General features: G+C 43.4%; 1 protein-coding gene across 3 annotated transcripts in view; it reads left to right on the forward strand.

Moving 5' to 3' along the window:
* PHF20 (PHD finger protein 20) overlaps nt 1-25,565 on the forward strand; it is a 191,270-nt gene that overhangs the window by 67,072 nt on the left and 98,633 nt on the right. For all 3 annotated transcript variants that reach the window (XM_031656713.1, XM_031656714.1, XM_031656715.1), the window contains exons 3-5: nt 8,105-8,276; nt 12,626-12,710; nt 23,479-23,558. In XM_031656713.1, the coding sequence (XP_031512573.1) occupies nt 8,105-8,276; nt 12,626-12,710; nt 23,479-23,558 (337 nt within the window). The remainder of the gene's footprint in view (nt 1-8,104; nt 8,277-12,625; nt 12,711-23,478; nt 23,559-25,565) is intronic.

Raw genomic sequence — 25,565 nt, forward strand, 5'->3', positions numbered from 1 at the left:
TGAAGAGCAGCAGAAACCCAGACTGTCCAGCCTGGTCTGGACATGGAGGAGAGATAATGCCTCTCTTTCCTCTAGTCCTGGTTATGGGATATAGGCAGGCTGGTTCATTCTAGAGCTATGCTTCTTTTTTTTGTTTGTTTGTTTTTTGGTTTTTGGTTTTTTGAGATGGAGTTTCGCTCTTGTTGCCTAGGCTGGAGTGCAATGGTGTGATCTCAGCTCACCACAACCTCCACCTCTCGGGTAAAGTGATTTTCCTGCCTCAGCCTCTCAAGTAGCTGGGATTGCAGGCATGTGCCACCACACCCAGCTAATTTTGTATTTTTAGTAGAGATGGGGGTTTCTCCATGTTGGTCAGGCTGGTCTCGAACTTCCAACCTTGGGTGATCTGCCCGCCTCGGCCTCCCAAAGTGCTGGGATTACAGGTATGAGCCACTGCGCCCGGCCAGCTATGCTTTTTTCCCTCTCCTTTCTTCCTGAGATCCAGAGTGTTCCTGATCTTTTTGCTTGTGGAGAGGAATGGGAAATCCCATGGGCTTAACAAATTTCTCTTTGGGCTCTTGCCACCCTGGGGGCTCTGATGATTGGTCATCTATTCTGTGTCTCCAGGACCTAGCAGTTTGTTTGTCTCATAATACAAACTCAGGAGTGTTTGTTGAATAGTGAAGTTCATAGGGCATAGTTCCTGCCCTGTAAAGTGCTTAGCAGCCTTGTGTTTGTATTAGCCATTTAAAAATCTTGTTTGTGACTTGAGTTTGAAACATTTTTGTTGACTCTTGAACTCTTTCTTCCAAGGAAAACTATTGATTTTTGAACATTTAAGTTGTACCTGATTATCATTTCAAACTCTCTTATCAGTGTAGGAAAAATGGACTGAAATTGACTCAAGAAGAGGTAGGAGGCTGGGTACGATGGCTCATGCCTGTAATCCCAGCACTTTGGGAGGCTAAGGGGGGTGGATCACGAGGTAAAGAGATGGAGATCATCCTGGCCAACATGCTGAAACCCCGTCTCTATTAAAAATATAAAAATTAGCAGGGCATGGTGGCGGGCGCCTGTAATCCCAGCTACTCGGGAGGCTGAGGCAGGATAATCACTTGAACCCAGGAGGCGGAGGTTGCAGTGAACCGAGATCATGCCACTGCACTCCAGCCTGGGTGACAGAGCAAGATGCCGTCTCAAAAAAAAAGAAGAGGTAGGAAACTTAATCAGACTAGTGACCATAGAAGGGTTGGGAAAGGTAGATAAAGAACTACCTTCTAAGGAGGCCCTCAGAGTAGGTGGTTTCATAGAAAATGAAATAAAGCATTCTAGTTTGTCTGTGAGGTTATCATAGCCTAATAAACTGGGCAGGAAGGGCATAATACAAGGAAACTTGGACAGATCTCATTTATAAAAGAGGTATAATTCTTGTCAATAAAATCCTGAAACACCAAGTAGAGACTTATTAAATGAATGTGCATGAAACCAAATATGATTTATTCTAGCAGAGTAATGATAACTTAATTTTAAGAAATCTATCAGTTCATTATATTTACAGAATAGAAGAGGCTGGGTGCAGTGGCTCACACCTATAATCCCAGCACTTTGAGAAGCCAAGGCAGGTAGATCACTTGAGGTCAGGAGTTTGAGACCAGCCTGGCTAACATGATGAAACCTATCTCTACTAAAAATACAAAAAATTAGCCAGGTTTGGTGGCATGCACCTGTAGTCCCAGCTACTCGGGAGGCTGAGGTGGGAGAATCACTGGAACCTGGGAGGCAGAGGTTGCAGTGAGCCGAGATCACACCACTGCACTCCAGCCTGGGCGACAGCATGAGACTTCATCTCAAAAAAAAAAAAGATAAAAGAGAAAAGTTTTATAATCTTCTTGACAAAGGCTGAAAATTCTAAAAATGTATTATTATTATCTGTTTTTTAGATGGGGTCTCACTCTGTCCCCAGGGTAGAGTGCAGTGGCACAATTATAGCTCACTGCAGCTTTGAACTCTTGGGCTCAAGTGATCCTCCCACCTGAGCCTTCCGAGTAGCTGGCACACACCCCTACTCCTAGCGAATTTTTTTTAAACTTTTTTTTTTTTTAGAGAGGAGGTCTTGCTGTGTTGCTCAGGCTGGTCTCAAACTCCTGGCTTCAAAGTGATCCTCTCATCTTGGCCTCCCAAAATGCTGGGATTATAGACATGAGCCACCATGTCCAGCCAATATTCTTATTTTCCTCTTCTATAACACAAAAGATGTCATAAGATACGCACTATTCTGTAACTTGTTTTTGAAAAACTTAATGTGTCATAGAAATCTTTCCATATCAGTTCATAGAGTGTGTCTTCATTCTTTCTTATGGCTATATAATATGCCATTTTATGGGTATGCCATAGCGGTACATAAACATAATGTTCATGAAGATATCGATTGATATCTTTAAAAAAGTTTTTTAAACTTTTAATTTAAAAGTATTTATTTTTGGCTGGGTGCAGTGGCTCACACCTGTAATCCTAGCACTTTCAGAGGCCAAGGCCAGCGATCACTTGAGGCCAAGAATTCGAGACCAGCCTGAGCAACATGGCAAAACCCCGTCTCTACAAAAAATACCAAAAAAGTAACTTAGCCAAGCATGGTGGTGTGAGCCTGTAGTCCCAGTTACGCAGGAGGCTGAGGTGGATCACCTGAGCCTGGTAGGTCGAGGCTGCAGTGAGTGGAGATTGCACCATTGTACTCCATCCTGGGTGACAGAGTAAGGCCTTGTCTCAAAAACAAAACAAAAAACAAAAACAAACAAACAAAAAACAAAACCCAAACCCCCAAAAAGTACTTAATTTTTGCTTATAAAGTAATATTTAACTAAATTTAAAAAAAATTCACACTAAAGCAAAAATCTCTTAGCTATTCCTAATCCCTGTCCCCTCCTAAGAGCTAATTTTTGTTATTAGTTTGATTATCTGCCCCTTTCTGGCTAATATTCCCATTGATTGGAAATGTAACTCCCAGCTGCAATGTTAGTTTGGAAACTAGAGTCTCATCAATGGCTCTTAGTTACACATGGAAGCTAGAAATTCTCTCTTCCTTTTTCTGTCTGTACAAATTCCATTCATATCTCTTTTGTTAACCCTGTCTCATCATCTTCAGCCTGCTTTATGGTTGTCCAAATATTTAGATTGAACCAGATAAAATTGCTATTTTGGTAGGTAAAAAGCAGTTGATTATCAGCAATTAAATGTGGTTCAACCTAATAGTTTTAAAGCCTAATCCATTTATGTGTCTAGTTCTCCTCAAGGGCAGGGGCCAGAACACATGTTTGTATAATCCCTTCCAAGACCTAGAATTGACTGGTCAGATCAAAAGCACTTAGTAAATTCCTGTTGACTGATGAAGCTAAGCTGTCCCCAGGCAGAGTTGTGATCTACTAAGTCTTACCAGGTTGATCTCTAAGATGGTTTTTGTAGCCTCCCTCTTCTCTGAAATGTAATTGAGTCCCCACCAGCATAAATGACTTGCATCTTTGTCATACTTTAGGGTAGTGGGGAGGACCACTTAATCTTTGGAAAATTTTGCCCCTTGGCTACTATTGAGCCTCTTGGAGGGGTTTGTTTAGGTCTGCAGAGAGTGGGATACGTGTGCCCAGTAAAGTTTTTTTGAATGACGGAGAAGCTTTCTTTATATTAGCCAAGGACAAAAAGACCCTTCAGAGCAAGTGGAGTTGGTGGCCTAGGAGTTCACACTTGATTCTATGAATCCTGACTTCCGACCAGTGCATATCCAAAATAATTTAAGATTTGCCCTGAGGTTGCCAACTTTTAATTTTGCCAAATAAGTACGTTTAAAATAAGTATGTAATTATGTACTTTTAATAGTTAATATATGTTCATGGTACAGCATTTAAAATGTCCAAAAGGATATACAGCAAATGAAATGAGTCTCATACATCCTCTCTAGTTGCTTAAAACTATTAAGTTCCCCTTCCAGGAGGCAAACCGGGTTACTTGATCCTCCTTCCCGAGATAGCCCACGCATTTAAAAACAGATATGACTGTATTGGCTCTCTCCCTTCCCCCACATAAATGGTAGTGCATTCAAATACTGTTTGACAGCTTGAGTTTACCCCTACATTTCTTAGAGATCTTTAAAAATCAATACATTAAAAAAATTAAAATCAATATATAGAGCTGCCTTATTCTTTTTGAAGGCTGTGTAATATTAGGAAGGGTATTAAAAACAAACAGTTGTTATCTTTTTAACTTAAAAGGTATATTTAAATAGTAAAAGAAAGAATGCAATTTCAAGCGGGGTGTGGTGGCTCATGCTTGTAATCCCAGCAATTTGAGAGGCTGAGGCAGGAGGATACTTGAGCCCAGGTGTTTAAGACCAGCCTGGGCAACATAGTGAGACTCTACCTCTACAAAAAAAAATGACAAAAAATTAGCTGGGCATGGTGGTATGAGCCTGCAGTCCCAGCAACTCTGGTGGCTGAGCTGGAGGATCACTTGAGGTAAGGAGTTCAAAGCTGTAGTATGCCATGGTGGCACCACTGTACTCCAGCCTGGGCAACAGAGCAAGGCCCTGTCTCAAAAAAAAAAAAAATGATTTCCGTGTAAAGAAAATTTCCTGCCTTAGTCCAAGGACCCTGTGTGAGAAAACTGTTGCTAGAGATAGTAAACCATTAAAGAAAGTGGTTTAAGGCCAGGTGCAGTGGCTTATGCCTGTAATCCCAGCACTTTGGGAGGCCGAGGCGGGCGGATCACGAGATCAGGAGATTGAGACCATCCTGGCTAACACGATGAAACCCCGTCTTTACTAAAAATACAAAAAAATTAGCCGGGCATGGTGTCGGGCGCCTGTGGTCCCAGCTACTTGGGAGGCTGAGGCAGGAGAATGGCATGAACCCAGGAGGCGGAGCTTGCAGTGAGCTGAGATCCGGCCACTGCACTCCAGCCTGGGCGACAGAGCGAGACTCCATCTCAAAAAAAAAAAAAAAAAAAAAAGTGGTTTGAATAGGAATGTGTTAGGACAGATTGTGTTGTTCTAGAGAGGTTTACTAGCTTCAGGTAGGCTGAATGAATGAGAGGGTAAGAGATACATAATTGCCATATTGATATCCTTCTCCCCATTTTGCAGAGAGAAGCGGATTTAGGGAATCCTCTCTTGTCTCCTACAGTTGTACTATTTCATTTGTCAGATCAGACAATTAGCCAGTCTGCTGTCAAGATGTCTTGTGTTTATAGCAGCTGTCAGTTGGATTGGAGTAGGAAGACTAGTTTCAGGGCTGTTTATGTCTTTTGTTCATATTTTTGAGCATTAAAGGTATGCATAGTAGGAATTAGGAATTATGGAAAACATACTCTTCCAGTCCTCTGTGAGGAATATACACATGAAGTGATGGGGGCCTGAACTTGAGGAGTGAAATTGGAATAGGTTGCTAAAGTCTGAGAATGTTGGAATTAAAAAACTGACAGAATACATGACCTTTGGGAAGAATAAGAAGAGTTGAATTCATTTGCTAAACATTTATTGAGTACCTAGTATGTGCAAAGTACTGCGATACGTTAATAACGCCAAGCAAACTGCCTTAGAGGGTGCTAGTGTAGGGTTGAAAAGTACACAGTATACAGACACAAGAAAGCAAGCCTGTTCATTTAGGTAGCATGTGTTTATTAGGACAGCACTGTACTAGGTGCTGGATATAAGAAAGGAAGGAAATGGTACAAACCAGGTTGCAGGGAGAAAATACGGATAGAATGTAAACTTTGTCAGTCTCAAATAGCTATTTGATTAATATAAGTGTTTTCAGAGAAAAACTCCATACAATATTTTTATTTATTTTTAACCATTTTATTTTTTGGAATGAGCAGTACCTTTATATAGTTGAAATAAAAAAGTATAAGGTATACTGCAAAAAGTCTCCCTCCTATTTTTGCCCCTCCCTGCCTCTTATCCAGATATCTCTCTTGTGTCAGGAATAAATGCTGGAAAAAGAAACCAGCCTGAGTATTTTAACCACAAAAGGATTTAACGTAGGGAATTGGGTACTACATTGCTGGAAAGGCTGGAAGAGTGGGACTCAGGGAGGCTGCCCTTAGGGTATCATCTTGAAAGGCCCACAATTGTAGCTGTGATCTGGAGGTCAGGAAGTCACTACCGGCACTGCCATCTGCACCACTGCTGCCTGACATGCATGAAGCTGATGATTAGACATTAGGCTCTGACTATTGCAGAGCAGCAACAGCAGCAGCAGCAGCAACATCTGGGAGCTTGTGAGAGCTCTTAGGCCCCAGCTTGGCATACTGAATCAGAATTTTCATTTCAACAGGATACCCTAATGATTTACATGTATGTGGAAGCTTGACAGGCCTTGTGCTGGACCTGGCCACTAACCCAAGGGTTTTTATGACCTTGGCCACCAATTGTAAGGAAGTCAGGGAAATGTAGTTGTTGATTTTCCCAACTCTCAGTCTAGAAAGAAGGTTAAATGGAGGTTGAAAGAAACCATCTACTGAACTGGCCACACTTTTCCACAAGTAACCTTTGTTGTTTCTTGGGCATCCTTCCAAATACTTTTTGCATATATAAGCATATGTGAATACATATCCTTCTTTCTCTTCTTTAAAAAAATAAGTCAGGTGTGGTGACTCATGCCTGTAATTCCAGCATTTGGGGAGGCTGAAGTGGGCAGATAGCTTGAGCCCAGGAGTTTGAGACCAGCCTGGGCAACATAACAGAACTCTGTCTCTATAATAAATACAAAAATTAGCCTTGTATGGTGGTGTGCGCCTGTAGTTTCAAGTACTTGGGAGGCTAAGGCTGGATGGACACTTGAGCTGGGGAGAGGGAGGTTGTAGTGAGCCGAGATCACGCCACTGCACTTCAGCCTGGGTGACAGAGTGAGACCCTGTCTCAATCAATCAGTCAATCAATCTATCAATAAAACAAAGCAATAGCTTAACATATACAGTGTTCTGCATCATATAACTGTATATCTTAGAAGAGCTTTCCATATCTTGACAGATAAAAATCATCTTGTTCTTTTTAATAACTGCATAGTATAAGGCCAGGCACGGTGGCTCATGCCTGTAATGCTAGCGCTTTGGGAGGCTGAGGCAGGCAGATCATGAGGTCAAGAGATCGAGACCATCCTGGCCAACATGGTGAAACCCCGTCTACTAAAAATACAAAAATTAGCCGGGCGTGGTGGCGGGTGCCTGTAATCCCAGCTACTTGGGAAGCTGAGGCAGGAGAATCTCTTGAACCAGGGAGGTGGAGGTTGCAGTGAGCAGAGATCGCGCCACTGTACTCCAGCCTAGCGACAGAGCGAGACCCTGTCTCAAACAAACAAAAAAACCCCTGCATAGTATTCCATTATATTGCTTACAAAATGCTTAAAATTGAGACTGTCTGATACAGTCTGGGTTGCATGGTCATTCTGATTTATTGGCACACGTAAAATCTAATCTAGTTGTTAAATGTTTTCTTCTTGCCTCTTGTATGCTCGTGTCTTTTGTGTATGTCATCTTGTTTAATCCACACTACAACCCAGTGTGCTTCTTCCACTTTACATGAGGGAACTCAGGCTCTGAAAGTTTAATTTAATAGTTTATAAACTGGCTGGGCATGGTGGTTCACCTTTGTAATCTCAGCATTTTGGGAGGCTGAGGCGGGCAGATCACCTAAGGCCAGGAGTTTGAGACCAGCCTGGTCAACATGGCGAAACCCCATCTCTACTAAAAATACAAAAATTAGCCGGGCATGGTGGCAGGCGCCTGTGATCCCCGCTACCCGGAAGGCTGAGGCAGGGAGAGTCACTTGAACCCAGGAGGTTGCAGTGAGCCAAGAGCACACCACTGCATTCCAGCCAGGGTGACAGAGCGAGACTCTGTCTCAAAAATAAAATAAAATAAAATAGTTCATAAAATAAGGAATATGCAGGTTGGGATTTGGATCTCAGGTCTATTACCTTCCCTAATTTGTGATTTGACCCAATTACACAGAGTCTCTAAACGGTAGGCCTGGTAACCTTCTCCTTTGGGAAGAGGTTTGGAAATATACCATTATGGATATTTGGATATTTGGGGTAGGTATTAAAGGAATGCCAATTTTTTTTTTTTTTTTCTGACTCAGGTATCCAGCTCACATAGAAGACATTGACTACGAGGAAGGAAAAGTACTCATCCATTTCAAGCGCTGGAACCATCGTTATGATGAGTGGTTCTGCTGGGACAGTCCTTATTTACGCCCTTTAGAGAAAATACAGCTGAGGAAAGAGGGCTTGCATGAAGAGGATGGATCTTCTGTGAGTAAGAAATCTGGGAAGTTCTATAGTACGCAAGGTCAGCCATTGGGCTGTTTTGTGTTTCAATCTTTGATGTTCAGTAGCAGCTGGGGACCAGTTCTTATTTAGGCCTATAGTTGTAACCGTGAGATCTCAATGACACCTGGGGCTCTTGAAGAATCCCAATTTTTTTGTTTGTTTGTCTGTTTGTTTTTTGAGACAGAGTCTTGCTCTGTTGCCCAGGCTGGAGTGTAGTGGTGCAATCTCTGCTCACTGCAACCTCCACCTCTCGGGTTCAAGCGATTTTCACGCCTCAGCCTCCCTAGTAGCTGGGAGTACAGGTGCCCACCATGGCTAATTTTTGTATTTTTAGTAGATATGGGGTTTTGCCACATTGGCCAGGCTGGTCTCAAACTCCTGACCAATTTTACAGCACTGTATCCCTAACTTCTAGAACACTGCCTGGCACATAGTAGATCTTCTGATCTTTTGTTAAGCTGTCTGATCTTTTGTTAAGTGATCATTCTGGCCAGGCGCGGTGGCTCACACCTGTAATCCCAGCACTTTGGGAGGCGGAGGCGAAGGCGGAGTCGGGTGAATCACAAGATCAGGAGTTTGAGACCAGCCTGGCCAACATGGTGAAACCCCGCTTCTACTAAAAACATGAAAAATTAGCTGGGTGTAGTGGAGGGTGCCTGTAATCCCAGCTACTCGGGAGGCTGAGGCAGGAGAATCGCTTGAACCCAGCAGGCAGAGGTTGCAGTGAGCCAAGATGATCACGCCACTGCACTCCAGCCCAGGTGACAGAGTGAGATTCCATCTCAAAAAGAAACGAAAGTGATCATTCCATGTAGAGCATTGTACTAATCTCATATGCAAGGTCTTTGTTTTTCTTTTGAGACAGGGTCTTGCTCTGTTGCCCAGACTGGAATGCAGTGGTGCGATCATGGCTCACTGCAGCCTCAATCTCAGGCTGAAGCAATCTTTCCACTTCACCTTCCCGAGTAGCTGGGACCATGGGCCCACCACACCCGGCTAATTTTTAAATTTTTTTATACAGACAGTGTCTCACATTGTTGCCCAGGCTGGTCTTGAACTCTTGGGCTCAAGCAATCCTCCCACCTTGGTCTCCCAAAGTGCTAGGATTATAGGGGTAAGCTCGTCATGCGAGATCTTTTATAAGCCCTCAAAGAACTTGGAATTGATTGGACTGTATTCCATTTTTCTCAATTTTATCTCTATGCCTGGAGCTTTTACTGACTTCAAAATGCAGTATGAAGTATTAGTTTTAAGGTTTTTTTGTTTTGTTTTGTTTTGTTTTGTTTTAAGCAATGAAAGCACACATTTACTGAAATGAAAGTACACTCCATAGAGTGGGAGCGGGCTCGAGTAAGTAGCTCAAGAGCCATGTTTTTGTTTGTTTGTTTTTGAGACGGAGTCTTGCTCTGTCGCTCAGGCTGGAGTGCAGTGGCTCGATCTCAGCTCACTGCAACCTCCGTCTCCTGGGTTCAAGTGATTCCCCTGCCTCAGCCTCCCGAGTAGCTGGGACTACAGGTGCGTGCCACCATACCTGGCTAATTTTTTGTATTTTTAGTAGAGACAGGTTTCATTGTTAGCTACGATGGTCTTGATCTCCTGACCTCATGATCCGCCTGCCTCAGCCTCCCAAAGTGCTGGGATTACAGGTGTGAGCCACTGCGCCCAGCCTGTTTTATTGTTTTTTTAAAGAGACATTTTCTTGCTCTGTCGCCTAGTCTGTAGTGCAGTGGTACAGTCTTTGCTCAATGTAGCTTTGACCTCTTGGGCTCAAGCAATCCTCCTTCCTCAGCCTCCTGAGTACCTGGGACTATAGGCATGTACCACTGTGCCTGGCTAATTAAAATTTTTTTTTTGTAGAGACAAGGTCTTATTGTGTTGCCCAGGCTGGTCTTGAACTCCTGGCCTTATGGGATCTTTCTGCCAAAGAAGGAAGATCCTTCGTACCTTCCAAAATCCTGGGATTTTAGGTGCGTGCCCTTGTGCCTGGCCAGTTTTAAGGTTTTTAAACAGGCATTGAGACATCTATAATGGTCCTGCCACTTTTAGATCTGACTCAGCCCTGCCTTCTATTTTCTTTTTCTTATCTTTTTTTTTTTTTTTTTTTTTTTTGAGACAGTCTTACTCTATTGCCAAGGCTGGAGTGCAGTGGCATGATCTTGGCTCACTGCAACCTCTGTCTTCCAGGTTCAAGTGATTCTCGAGTCTTAGCCTTCTGAGTAGCTGGGACTACAGGTTCATCCAACCACACCTGGCTAATTTTTGTATTTTTAGTAGAGGTGGGATTTCATCATGTTGGCCAGACTCCTGACCTCAGGTGATTCACCTGCCCCAGCCTCCTGAAGTGCTGGGATTACAGGCACGAGCCACTGTGTCTGGCTTATTTTCTATTTTAACCCTATTAGGGAACTTGAACTCTTGCTGGCCTTTTTTTTTCTTTTTCCCAATTAAGGATTATTCAGTATTGTTCCATTTGACTTTTCAGTGTTCATTCTACAAATTGTTTTTTTTTTTTTTTTTTTTGAGACAGAATCTCACTGTGTCACCCAGCCTGGAGTGCAATGGCATGATCTCAGCTCACTGCAACCTCCACCTCCTGGGTTCAAGTGATTCTCCTACCTCAGCCTTCTGAGAAGCTGGGATTACAGGCAGCTGCCACCACACTGGCTAGTTTTTGTATTTTTTTTTTTTTTGAGACGGAGTCTCACTCTGTCACCCAGGCTAGAGTGCAGTGGCCGGATCTCAGCTCACTGCAAGCTCCGCCTCCTGGGTTCACGCCATTCTCCTGCCTCAGCCTCCCCAGTAGCTGGGACTACAGGCGCCCGCCACCTCGCCCGGCTAATTTTTTGTATTTTTTAGTAGAAACGGGGTTTCACCGTGTTAGCCAGCATGGTCTCGATCTCCTGACCTCGTGATCCGCCCGTCTCGGCCTCCCAAAGTGCTGGGATTACCGGCTTGAGCCACCGCGCCCAGCCAATTTTTGTATTTTTAGTAGAGAGGGGATTTCACCATGTTGGCCAGGCTGTTCTCTACCTCCTGATCTCAGGTGATCCGCCCACCTCAACCTCCCAGAGTGCTGGGATTACAGGTGTGAGCCACTGTGCCTGGCCCATTGTGCAAAATTTATCAGTGCAAACTGTGTGCTGGGAAAAGTGTATAAAATATTAAAGGTGGCCGGGCGCGGTGGCTCAAGCCTGTAATCCCAGCACTTTGGGAGGCCGAGACGGGCAGATCACGAGGTCAGGAGATCGAGACCATCCTGGCTAACACGGTGAAACCCCGTCTCTACTAAAAAATACAAAAAACTAGCTGGGCGCGGTGGCGGGCGCCTGTAGTCCCAGCTACTCGGGAGGCTGAGGCAGGAGAATGGCGTGAACCCGGGAGGCGGAGCTTGCAGCGAGCGGAGATCCAGCCACTGCACTCCAGCCTGGGCGACAGAGCCAGACTCCGTCTCCAAAAAAAAAAAAAAAAAAAAAAAAAAAAAAAAAAATTAAAGGTGAATGGTTGCTTTCCCTGGCTAAAGACCCTTTAGAAGTGTAGGTGGCATTAAATGCTGCTTCCCTGAGTATGAAGTAGCCTCATAATCTTCTAACTCCTATACTGGATGTGTATCCCAGTAGTCCTGGCCTCTTAGACTCATTTTCAGAATGTATGTTGATTAGGGTGGAATTATCATCAGTGCTGTGCTATGCCTGCCCAGACCTCTTGGGCTTATTGAGGTCTTGTGTCCCAGCCCTTTTGTTTTGACTCTTGTCTTAGTCTTTTTTGTGTTGCTATGATAGAATATCTGAGACTAGGTAATTTATAAAGAAAAGAGGTTTGTTTAGCTCACAATTCTGCAGGCCGGGAAGTTCAAGTGCATGGTGCTGTCTTCTGGCATCAGCTTTCATGCTGCATCATACATGGTGGAAGGTCAAAGAGGGAGAAAAGTGTGAAGAGAGGGACCAAACAGGAAGAGGAGCCTTGCTTTATAACAACTTGCTTTCTTGGGAATGAATCCATTCCCAGGAGAGCGAGAAGTCACTCCTGTGAGACAGCATTAATCTGTTCATGAGGGATTTGCCACCATGACCCAAACACCTCTCATAGGCCCCATCTCCAACTCTGTTGCCCTGAAAACGTTAACTTTCGGCGAGGACAAATGGCACCGAAATTATAGCAACTCCTGGTGTTGAACAACAGAAATATCTTCCTCCATCCCAATAGCTACTTTCCTTTCTCACTCTCTTATCAATCCCAGCCTCTTTTATGAGATTTGGTACAGTGCATGTCCTGTGAAATTAGGTTGGTAACAGGATCTTTTTTTTTTTTTTTTTTTTTTTTATGTTTTTTAGGAATTTCAAATAAATGAGCAGGTCCTTGCTTGCTGGTCTGATTGTCGTTTTTACCCGGCCAAAGTCACTGCTGTTAACAAGGATGGTAAGGCATTTGAGTTGTAGTTGTTTTTACTCATGACTTAGGTGGTGGTGGTTGGGCGGGGGGATGTTTGTAATGTTAGAACTTGAATAGTATATTTTCAGTATTTCTTTACTGCCTAGGTATCTGCTTTATTCAAGTTAATCACTATGTCAGGAGTTGGGAAGAAAGTATAAGTGTAAAGAAAACTGGACAAAAAAGGTAGTTTGACTTTTTACCCCCTAATTTTCAGTCATTGTTTTCTAAAACAGTCACAGTTCATCTGTCACTCTTCCTGGAGGTATGCAGGTACTTGCTGTCTAGGAGTTCCTAATAAAATTGATGAGATAGCCCTGAATATTTGTGAATAGCCTAGAAATTAAATGAACACTAACAAACTTTAAAAAATGTGCTTTCTTGATGCAAGGTGATTGAGGGTGGTCTGTAACATTGGAGTTGGCTAGTGGAAACTGGGATGCCGGAAGTTAGAGCACTGAGTTGGGTTTCTTTTGCCAGAGCTGAACGTGTGAAGAGACAGAATGGGAAACTTGACAAATAGAGGCTCATTTTGCTAATAAAAGGGCAGGCAAAGAGTTTTGAGGATAATACGTATGGTCAGAATCCTGACACCTGGAGAATAGAGTCTAGGTCCCAGTGATACCATTGCAAGCACGTTCCACCAGGGTATGTGTGGTCTCCATGATCTCTGAAGTGAATGTTTAGGGAAGTCAGGCCTCTTGATGCCACTGTAGGGTTGACTCTTAGGCCAGTCTGAATTTTCATTTGATGAAGTTATTCAGGTATTTATTAATATTCTGCTAACTGCTGGGCCTCAGGCTGACCAAGTTTTGTCTGAGAATGATTTTTTTTTTTCTTGTTCTTTTTTGAGACAGAGTCTTGCTCTGTTGCCCAGGCTGGAGTGCAGTGGTGCCAGCTCAGCTAACTGCAGCTTCCATCTCCTGGGTTCAAACAGTTCTCCTGCCTCAGCCTCCCGAGTAGCTGGGATTACCGACGTGCACCATGGTCAGCTAAATTTTGTATCTTTAGTAGAGACGGGGTTTTGCTAGGTTGCCCAGGCTAGTCTCATGTGATCTACCCACCTCAGCCTCCCAAAGTGTTGGGATTATAGGTGTGAGCCACCATATCCAGCCGCAACTTTTTAGAGAAGTATTTTTCAGGCCAAACACCATGGTTCGTGCCTGTAATCCTAGCAGTTTGGGAGGCTGTGGTGGGAGGATCAGTTGAGGCCAGGAATTTGAGACCAGCCTGGGCAACACAGTGAGACCTCATCTCACTATGAAAAAATTAGATGAGGGTGGTGGCATGTTTCTGTAGTCCTAGCTACTCGCATGGCTTAGGTGGGAAGATCCTTTGAGCCCAGGAGTTTGAGGATGCAGCAGGCTATGAGAGTGTCATTGTACTCCAGCCTGGGCAGCAGAATGAGACTGTCTCTTTAAAAAAAAAAAAAAAAAAGTATTTTCAGTTGTGCTTCCTCCATAAGCTAAAATTATAGGAGGGAGAGTCTCGAGGCTATGGTAGTTCCTAAAATGGTCATTTGCATTGCTAATATATTGTTTCTGAAGCTCCATATTCTGTCCAGTGAAATTTAGTTAATTGAAGGACGTGAAAATGAATGGAAATTTCTGCCAAAACCTGTTTTCCTGAGGTTCTCGGGTCTGAAGTCCTGTATTACGCTGACACACTGACTGGTTTTTGGGACTAACTGGAAGAGGGAGGAGAGGATATGGGAGAGGGGCAATCCTGAAACAGAAAGTTAGTGAGACAGGCCGGGTGGTACTATTGGCCACCCAGATTGTGAAGGAAGGCTAGCCTTTGTAGGAGCTCAGATCTATGTCTGATTTGGAGATGAAGATAATTAATGCCTTTAAGAGGGGTGGGAAGATGTGTTGGTGGAGGCAATGAAGGCTTAGTAATCTACTGTTTAGATCTAATACCTGCAGAGCCCAGAGCTTGGCATCATGGAGTAAAATAAAAGAAGACCTGCTTCAAGGTAGAATGAAGTAGGTGCTGAAATAGAGCTACCAGGAGGAGGTAGGGCAGGATGGTGCAGGTTAATCATGGTAGGCACCTGTCTCTATAAGGTTTTGTGTTTGTGTGTGGGATGGGTCAGAAACTCTTTGAAATAATTATTTCAAAAATGTTAGGTTTGGATTAGTGCTAATGATCAGTTTCTGCTTCATCACGATTCACTGTGGGATTACTTGTGGGATTGGGAGGGACAATGCTAGTCTCTCTTTTCTCTCTTTCCCTGGTCTTTTCTGCTGTGCCTTAGGTTCATCCGTAGCAGTGACCACCAGCTTAATGGCCCTGTGAGGAGCAGCTCTGCTGGCAAGGCAGCATGTTTATTTCCTGTAAATGTCACTTATGTCTTGTTGGTGCTGCCAGGAGGAGGCAGGGGATATAGTGAAGTCACGCCTTGTAGATTTATGTTTAGAAGGCTTGGTGTGATTTTCTTGCCACTCTTAATCTCCTTGGATGTTTTGCTAAGGCTGATTGTTGATCTGGCTGGTGGGTGGGGACTCTAGCCAGAGTGGAAGTGGCAGCTGCTAGCACTGAGGAGTCTGGCATGATTGAATCAGAACTAAATAACAACTTTAGTTTCTTAAGGGAGTCTGTTAGCACTTGGAAAATAGGGCATTTAATGCCATATTATTTAGCTTTTTTCACTTGGAATGGTTCTTCAGCAGTGGAGATTAAGCATTATTTAGTGTGAAGGCAGTGGCAGTTGGTAGTCTTGTTAGACTCTCAGTCTATGTTGTTGTAAAAGACAGTAAAAGATGGGTTTCTACTTTCAGGGAATCTTTGTTTGGAAGCCATCTCTGGTGAGCTGACCTCACCTCTTTGCTGGGGCTGCCTAGCTTCCCCCTCCCTTTTTTTTTTTGTTTGTGACAGAATCTTGCTCTGTTGCCCAGGCTGGAGTGCAATGGTGCAATCTCTGCTCACTGCAACCTCTGCCTCCCGGGTTCAAGCGATTCTCCTGCCTCAGCCTCCTGAGCAGCTGGGACTACAGGCACATGCCACACCACACTTGGCTAATTTATATGTATTTAAGGTTTCAAATGTACTTTATTTCTTCAGTAATGCCATATCTTAATGGGTACACAGTGCTTTAACTTGGCATCAATTATGAGCTGTTTTTTAAACAATTCATTATTACACCAGCTGGTATGATTACTGTTCTCTCCATTTTGGGGGGTGACTCTGCCAACAGGGGACAGGCTCCATTCTATTCTGATTTGTGTTGTTACATATGTCCATAGAGCAATACAGAAAGTGGCTCCACTAGCTAATACAGTATTACCGTATTTGTCATGAAAATCAGGTGTACGTTTCTGGTGGCTCTGCCATCATTGTTTGCTGAATGCTTCGACCTTGGAGACGACTTAGTTTGTTTTTGACCAAGGGAAACGTCCTGAAGGTGAAGATAGAACTGCAGCAATGAAGCTGGTGCTTTAATTTTTGCATTTTTAGTAGAGATGAAGTTTCACCGTATTGGCCAGGCTGGTCTGGAACTCCTGACCTCAAATGATCCACCTGCCTCAGCCTCCCGAAGCTCCTCTTTTTTTCACATGGGGAATAGCAGAGTCAATTGTCTGTCAGGGCTTTCTGCCCCCAGTAGTGTACAACTCTGCTCTGTAAGTGATTTTCCTTAAGGAAACTACTTTGTAGGTTAGCATTTATGACGAAATGGGGAATTGTTCCTTTCTGTTGATCTGTGGTTCTTTAATTTGAATAAGCAGGTAAATCAGCTCCTTCTTCCTAAAAACTATGCATATTTTTGGGTCATGTCCCCTACTTACCCCGCCATTTCAGTCTCTGGGGCAGTGACTGAAGTCTGCATTTATAACAGGAGATGCTATGGAAATGATCTTGTTTCTAGAGTCTCTGGCTGAAGCAGCTCTTATTTTTTGTTTTCTTCATGCTGTAACTGATTCTACATTTGAAATGTGGGGAGGTTGATACTATGTGAACAGCTTTGTAGAAAGAGAAAAGGAAGATTTAGGCCCACACATGCAGGTGCTAACTTGGCTGCTGTTTTCTTCTTCTGGGGGAAGAGGGATTGTGCTTCCCGCCACCCCCCTTTTTTTTTTTTTGCCTAGATAGCCTTTAAAGATGTCAATGTCTGGCCAGGCGCAGTGGCTCATGCCTGTAATCCCAGCACTTTGTGGGGCCAGGGCAGTGAATCACCTGAGGTCAGGAGTTGGAGACCAGCCTGGCCAACATGGTGAAACCTAATCTCTACTAAAAATACAAAAATTAGCCAGGCGTGGTGACACACACCTGTAGTCCTAGCTACTCAGGAGGCTGAAACAGGAGAATCACTTGAACTCAGGAGGCGGAAGTTGCAGTGAGCCGAGATAGTGCTATACTGCACTCTAGCCTGGGCAACAGAGCGAGACTCGTCTCCAAACAGAAAAAGAAAAAAAAGGTTGTCAATGTGCTGTGCTTCCCTTTTAGGGTGACTTGGTGGTATTGATCCCTTGGTCTGTGACAGGCCCTGTGCTAGGTTATTTCCATATCTTATCATATTTAATCTTTACACAAACATGGAAAGGTTATTGCCATTAACCCCATTCTTATTTCGCAGATGAGGAACTAAGCTCACAGGGGGAAACTGCTTTAGGTTATAAAACGCTTGGATGGTAGAGCTGAGATCTGCATGGAGGTCTGTGGTTCTCCAGAGTCCCTAAACTGTTGTTCCCACGGTACCAGGCTGCCTCTTTGGAGCAGGGTTGTCCTAAGAGGGCAGGTGTTGTCAATTAGGTCCAGGTGTTCACTGATAGAATGCGAGAGTGGATGTAGTGGTCTGCACTTTCTGGAGCCTGGTGTTGTCTTGAGAACCATGGTTGGGAGACAGGGTCTGGTCCCAGTTCCTGCTCAGTGATTATGGGTGTTCACTGCCTTTGCTCTGGACTCTTTTGAGCAGTTAGAAGTCAAAGAGGGAATGGAAATAGATGAGTGTTGTATTGGCCACAGAACCTAAACCCAATATGTAAAATTGCTGAGAAGAAAATACTTAGAGGGAGGGGAAGGCATGCCTGCAGACATATGCACATCCTCACTCCTCAACAATCTGTGGAAGCCTAAGGACTTCAAGAAAACTTTTTTTGTTGTTGTTTTTTGAGATGGAGTCTTGCTCTGTCACCCAGGCTGGAGTACAGTGGCTTGATCTCAGCTCACTGCAACCTCCGCCTCCTGGGTTCAAGTGATTCTCCTGCCTCAGCCTCCCGAGTAGCTGGGATTACAGGTGCATGCCATCACGCCTGGCTAATTTTTACATTTTTAGTAGAGATGGGGTTTCATCATGTTGGTCAGGCTGGTCTTGAACTCCTGACCTCATGATCTGCCCACCTCGGCCTCCCAAAGTGTTGAGATTACAGGCATGAGCCACCGTACCCGACCTGACTAGTCTTTTTTTTTTTTTTTTTTTTAAAGGGCTGATCTGGGTATGGTGGCTGACGCCTGTAATCCTAGCACTTTGGGAGGTCAAGGCGGGTGAATCACCTGAGGTCAGGAGTTCAAGACCAGTCTGACCAACATGGTGAAACCCGTCTTTACTAAAAATACAAAAATTAGCCGGGCATGGTGGTGTGCACCTGTAATCCCAGCTACTCAGGAGGCTGAGGCAGGAGAATCACTTGAACCCCGGAGGTGGAGATTGCAGTGAGTGGAGATCACGCCACTGCCACTGGACTTCAGCCTGGGAGACAGAGTGAGACTCATCTCCAAAAAAAAAAAAAAAAAAAAAAAAAAAAGACTAGTCGAAAGCAGTCGTGAGAAGGAGGGAAAGAGTAGAATAAGAAGTTCGATCTGTAACTGACTGTGAACAATCAATTGAGATAACTCACTACTTTCAGACCAGCCTGAGAAAACATGTTTGAAAACCCTCTGTTTTCCATCTGTGGCTTTCTGGAATAATCTGACTTCCGAAGAATGAATGAGATAGAAAAGAAGCCCTAGACGCTGGGCATGATGGCTCACATCTGTAATTCCAGTGCTTTTGGAAGTCGAGGTGGCAGGATTGTTTGAGGCCAAGAGTGTGAGACCAGCCTGGGTAACATAGACCCCCATGCCCTGCTATCTCTACTAAAAATTAAAAAATAAAAAATTGGCTGGACATGTTGGTGCATGCCTATAGTCCCAGCCACTTGTGAGGCAGAGACAGTAGGATTGCTTGAGCCCAGGAGTTTGAGGCTGCAGTGAGCTAGGATCATACCACTACACTTCAGGATGGGTGACGAAGACCCTTTTTTGTTTTTGAGACAGTCTTGCTCTGTCGCCCAGGCTGGAGTGCAGTGGCACAATCTTGGCTCACTACAACCTTTGCCTCCCAGGTTCAAGTGATTCTCCTGCCTCAGCCTCTCGAGTAGCTGGGATTACAGCACCCACCATCATGCCCGGCTAATTTTTGTATTTTTGTAGAGACGGGGTTTCAACACGTTGGCCAGGCTGGTCTTGAACTCCTGACCTCAGGTGATCCACCGGCTTCAGCCTCCCAAAGTGCTGGGATTACAGGCGTGAGCCACCACACCCGGCTGATGAAGACCCTGTTTCTAAGAAAAAAAGAGGCCCTGGAATATTAGTTGTGGTAGATTTCATGAGCAACATAAATCTGTCCAATCCAAAATCACCCTTGTAGTATCCCTATGTCTTTGGTCCTAGAGAACATGAGCTTGTTATGCATCTCTAGTTTTGTTCTTAGAAACTTCTACTATTACTGACTGCTATAGGATTGTCTGCAATGCTGAGTCCTTAAACCTCAGAGGGGCAAGGCCAGGAAGCTTTGTTTCATCTTAAAGTCTAAGGGCGAAAGCTTCTCAAGGGAGTCTGAGGCAGGTAGCCCTTCTAAGTCAAGTTAGAGCAGATAGAACAGGATACACTTACTTTGAGTTCCTTCATTTACATGTTTGTTAGATAGTGTTTGTGGCCACAGGAGAACTACTAGTCACCTATGGGAGGATTCCATGGGAAGACAATCTTTTAGTAATATACATGAAACCATTAAAGCAAAATTTTGGCCTCTCTGTTGTCCATTATTGTCTCTGAATTACTGAAGCCCAAGTTGGGCTGTGTTTAGCATGATTAAAGGAGAAAGTTTCAAGATGATCCTTGGTAATCCTTTGGAAGTTAAAAGGATCAAAGACCTAGATATATCTAAGGATAGTCATCCCTAGCACCTTTGGCCGTAGTTTGGATCATTTCAGAGTGGCTGGTGCTACTCTGGGTCTGTGGTTTGGAATTAGGTTGAGGAGCCTGAGCAACAGGCAGTGTGGGGTGCTGGGAAAAAATTGGTCAGAGGTCAGTAGACAGGTTTGGATTCCAATGATAGCTGTCTCAGACTTAATCATGGAACTCAGGTTCCTTTTATGTAAGTCCTCCTTCTGGAATCTGCCATTAGGAGTAAGCTTCAAAATTAACTCCAAATAGCTGAAAATGTTGGACTGTTAGGTAACGTTACTTAATATTGACTTTTGGATGTTGGAAATGCCTGTAAAAACAACAGTTTTCATTTTGATGTAACTGATGCTGAACTAACTTTGTTAATAAAATAGTTGAAAATATAGTCTTGGGTGACTTGTCGGCACACATAATATTTAAGATTTCAAGATAACGGGAGTCTTAAAACTCCCATCCCCCCATCTCTGTCCCCAGACTTGCCAGAGTTGCACCATGGTTGCTTGAGAAGGGTCTGTTTAGAATTCCATAGCACTGTTTATCATAACTCCTTTGCTTGCCAACACCCTCACAGTATAGTCAGGGAAAAACAGGAACCCAGACTTTTGTTGTAAGTACTTGTAAGTCATTGCTGAGCTGCCTGTGTAGATAATTGTTTATGCTCTTATCCTTTTATGCTCTAATCCTTTTATCATAGCCTGTTCATCTAATTGGTGGTGTCATCTAATTGCTGATGTTTTAACCCAACCAGGCATAACTATATATCCTTATATCTTGTTTGCTAGCCAGTTTCTTTTTTTTATATTTTAAATTTTTTTAAATTTTTAATTTTTGTGGGTACATAAGTAGGTGTATGTATTTATGAGTTACATGAGATATCTTGATACAGGTATGCAATGTGTAATAATCACATCAGGGTAAGTGGGAGTATATATCACTCCAAGCATTTATCCTTTGTTACGAACAATCCAATTATGTAGTTATTTTATTTTTATTATTTATTTTTTTTAGACAGAGTTTCACTCTGTCACCCAGGCTGGAGTGCAGTGGTATGATCTTGGCTCACTGCAACCTCCACTTCCTGGGTTCAGGTGATTCTCTTGCCTCAGCCTCCTGAGTAACTGGGATAACAGGTGCCCACTACCACACCTGGCTAATGTTTTTTGCATTTTTTCAGTAGAGACAGGGTTTCACCATGTTGGCCAGAGTGGTCTTGAACTCCTGACCTCAAGTGATCCACCCGCCTCAGCTTCCCAAAATGCTGGGATTACAGGTGTGAGCCACCACGCCTGGCCAAGTTATTTTAGAATGTACAATTATTTTTTACTGTAGTCACCTTGTTGTGCTAGCAACCTAGGTCTTACTCATTCTTTCTAACATTTTTGTACCCCTTAACCATCGACATTTCCGCCCCCCACCTACTACCCTTCCTAGCCTCTGGTAACCATCCTTCTACTCTCTATCTCCATGAGTTCAATTGTTTTAATTTTTAGCTCCTACAAATAAGTGAGAACATCGAATTTTGTCTGTCTTGCTAGCTAGTTTCTTTATGTATTGGTGACACCTGTGACTAATAATCACCTTTATTTTGTAAATACCAGGAATAAAGGTCAGTAGGTAATTACTAATTGTCTATGGCAGTGGTTCTCAGACTTTGGTGTACATCAGAATCACCTGGAGGACTTGTTAAAAACGCATATTCCTGTCCCCTGTTCCCAGTTGCTGATTCAGTGTATCTGAGATGGGACTGGTAACTTGCATTTCTAATGAGTTCCCAGGAGTTGCTCATGCTTCTGCTATGGGACTACACTTTGAGAAGCACTGGTCTACTCTGAGGCAGGTACTGTGTGTGGAAGAAAGTGGTCTAAGATGTGGTGTCTGGCCTTGAAGAGCCTGCTTTTGAGTTGCGATCTGTACTTATATGAAGGTAGACCTAAGTTTGAAGCTCTGTAGGCTGGTGCCAAATGAGCCTAAGAAGTTCAGATCAGGAGGTAATTATTAGTAGCTGAAAAGCCAGGAAGCTGTTACAGAACTGTTGTGGGTATTTGAGCCGGGCACTTAAAGATCACGGAATGGCACATTCCCAGAAGGAAAACAGTTTAATACAGATATGGAGATAGAAGTGTCACTGGCAGTTTCAGTGGGTAGCTTGTCACTTTGAGTTGGTGGGTATTGGATGGTGGTAATGAGAAATAAGGTTTGGAAAATTATTGGGCTCAGATTGTGTTGGACGTTGAATACTTTTGGACTTCATTTGGTAGCCGTGATTAGCCATTGACTAGGCCCTGTTGAGGACTGGTGGTGGAGGGGTGTGGGAAGAGAATGTACCAGAAGGAGAAAACCAGGTCTTAACTTTGTTGTTGCAATCTTCGGCTCCCAGACCTCAGGGTTTTTTGCAGGGGTTGGGGGAATTGGTTCTAAACAGAGAAAAACCTGTTTACTAGTGGAAACCATTATGTGATTACCAATGGTTTACTGAATCTTGACAAGATTAACTGTGATTATTATTTTAAATCCCTGGGGCAAAAATGGGTGGGGCATGAATTGGTTCTAAGATGCAAAATTTGAAAGTGTTGTTTGGGTGCGACTAATGAGAACTTCTGTAGTTGGACACCTTATTTGGGAAGGTAAGATTATTTGGGTTTCCAGCTTAAGGTTTTTAGCAGGGAAGGATCTTTTTTGAACAATTTTTTTTCTATTGGGAAAAAACTAACAGTGTAACAAAATAAAACTAACAATGTAGCAGCAAGCGTTTTGTGTTTTGGCCAAGTCTCTATTTTAAAAACATTGTATCATGAAGATAATTCAAATGGATTTTGAGATGTGGAAATAGAACACATCTCTAGAAACCCAATACCTTTAGCAGAATATGATGTTGCTTTTTTTGTTGTTGTTGTTGGAGACTGAGTCTTGCTCTGTTGCCCAGGCTGGAGTACAATGGCAGGATCTGGGCTCACCGCAACCTTTGCCTCCCAGGTTCAAGTGAATCTCCTGCCTTAGCCTCCCAAGTAGCTGGGATTACAGGCGCCTGCCACCAAGCGCGGCTAATTTTTTGTATTTTTAGTACAGACAGGTTTCACTATGTTGGCCAGGCTGGTCTTGAACTCCTGACCTCGTGATCCGCCTGCCTCAGCCTCCCAAAGTGCTGGGATTACAGGCGTGAGCCATGATGTTCCTTTTGAAACTTAAGAGCTATTACTGCCTCCGATCCCAGAACATAAAGATTAAATTATAAAAGTGAAAAATTCACCAAGGAATAAGTCTGCATTTTCCTCACATTCTTAATTGTTTTACTGCTCTCTGTTCTTCACTTAAATTCAGTGCAATTTTTTTTTATTTTAATGAAGCATCTAAAAGTGAGTTTATTTTTTTGATGGATTTCAATTTATGTAGGTAGAAAACTGTGTAATCTTAACTAAGAAATGAAGACAAGCATACTGTTATCTTGGACATAAGTAAGACTGAATATGATACTTAAACAGTTTTAAATGCTTATGAGATTAATGTAGTTGGAGATCCCTTATGTTTATACTTTGAAAAGTTACCACTTTCATGAAATTGTGAGTTAAAATCATGATATCTTCTTGAATTTTAGGTACTTACACTGTGAAATTTTATGATGGAGTAGTTCAGACTGTCAAACATATTCATGTCAAAGCTTTTTCCAAAGATCAGGTGAGAAATGTGGTTTTGTGCTTTGTGTTATGAATAATGCTAACATTGTAGTTTTGTTTCCTCAAATAAAGACATTACATTTGTTTATGATGGCAAGTGTTTATTTCCTCCATCTGACACAATTTCACCAGAAAATAATATACAAGTTTTCAGAAGTTGTAAATATTTGTCTCTTTGCTGTTTCCTATTTATTTATTTAGAAACAGAGTCCCGTTCTGTCACCCAGGCTGGAGTACAATGGTGCAATCTCAGTTTACTGCAACCTCCACCTCCTGGGTTCAAGCAATTCTCCTGTCTCAACCTCCTGAGTTGCTGGGATGATAGGCGCATGCCACCATGCCTGGCTGATTTTTTTTGTATTTTTAGTAGAGACGGGGTTTCACCATATTGGTCAGGCTGGTCTCGAACTCTTGACCTCAGGTGATCCACCCACCTCAGCCTCCCAAAGTGCTGGGATTACAGATGTGAGCCACTGTGTCCGGCCACTGTTTCCTTTTAACAGAGATTTTTTTTTCAAAAGTGCCAGATACTTGGATACCATTGCCTATATTCTGTTTTCGTCATCTTTTTTCAACAATGTCTAGTTATTCTTGTCTTCTCTCTGTGCCCTGGCCCGCACAAGAGCTGTTAGCCATCACAGGGAACTTGTTGAATTGCTTGAGACCTCCAGTATGTTTTCTCTCCATCTAGCTCTGTCTTTTAGCTTAGGACCATTACTTGGTTGTTTACAGAGCTATCATTTGGCACAGATTGGACAGCCACTTGTGCTAGATGTGCCTGGTTTGTGAATTTGGTATCCTGTCGTTCCAGTCACCATGCATGTATTTGCCTGAGCATGGGGCCTCAGTTTTGATACTGGAAATATGGTTTGCATAAATATGGGCCATCTAGAAGTGTTGCCTACTTTCTTCATGATTTTTCCCCTTTTTGTCTTTTTTGTGTTTATGTATTAATAGTTGAGGGGAAAATAGAGATCAAAATTTGGATACTGGTGTTTTTAAAAATCCTGATTATTACTAATTTCAGCTGTTGAGACAGCTAATTTAGCAATTTAGTAAAGGTTTTACCACTGAGGCATCGTAACCGGTTACTCATCTGCTTGGATGGCAGTTGATGTGACAATATTTGGTGATGCTATAACCTGTTGTGTTTTTGGGTTTTTTTTGAGACAGAGTCTTGTTCTGTCGCCCAGGCTGGAGTGCAGTGGTGCAATCTTGGCCTAGTGCAACTTCCCTGCCTCCCCAGTTCAAGTGATTCTGCTGCCTCAGCCTCCCAAATAACAGAGACTAGGTGCGTGCTACCATGCCCAGCTCATTTTTTGTATTTTAGTAGAGACAGGATTTCACCATGTTGTCCAGGCTGGTCTCAAACTCCTGAGCTCAGGCAATCTGCCCCCCCTCGGCCTCCCAAAAGGCTAGGATTACAGGCATGAGCCACTGTGCCTGGCCTTCTGTTGTGTCTTTGTGATGATGAAATGATTCTACTTATCACAGATTCTTAATGAATTCTTCTGTATGTATATTTGTAAGTTTTTTCTTTTTGAGACTGAATCTCTCTCTGTCACCCAGGCTGGAGTGCAGTGGCCTGATCTCCGCTCAGTGCAAACTCTGCCTCCCAAGTTAAAGTGATTCTCCAGTCTAAGCCTCCCAATTTGCTGGGATTACAGGCGTGTGCCCCCACACTTGGCTAATTTTTGTATTTTTAGTAGACGGGGTTTCACTGTGTTGGCCAGGCTGGTCCTGAACTCCTGACCTCAAGTGAGCTGCCCACCTTGGATTCCCAAAGTGCTGGGATTACAGACATGAGCCACCATGCCCGGCCTAATCGTAAGTTTCTAAAGATTTTTTTTTTTTGAGATGCAGTCTTGCTCTGTCACCCAGGCTGGAGTACAGTGGTGCAATCTAGGCTCACTGTAACCTCCACCTCCCGGGTTCAAGCAATTCTCCTTCCTCAGCCTCTCGAGTAGCTGGGACTACAGGCATGCGCCACCATGCCCAGCTAATTTTT

This window comes from Papio anubis, chromosome 16, assembly GCF_008728515.1.
Source record: "Papio anubis isolate 15944 chromosome 16, Panubis1.0, whole genome shotgun sequence".
In the NCBI taxonomy this organism is placed as follows: Eukaryota; Metazoa; Chordata; class Mammalia; order Primates; family Cercopithecidae; genus Papio; species Papio anubis.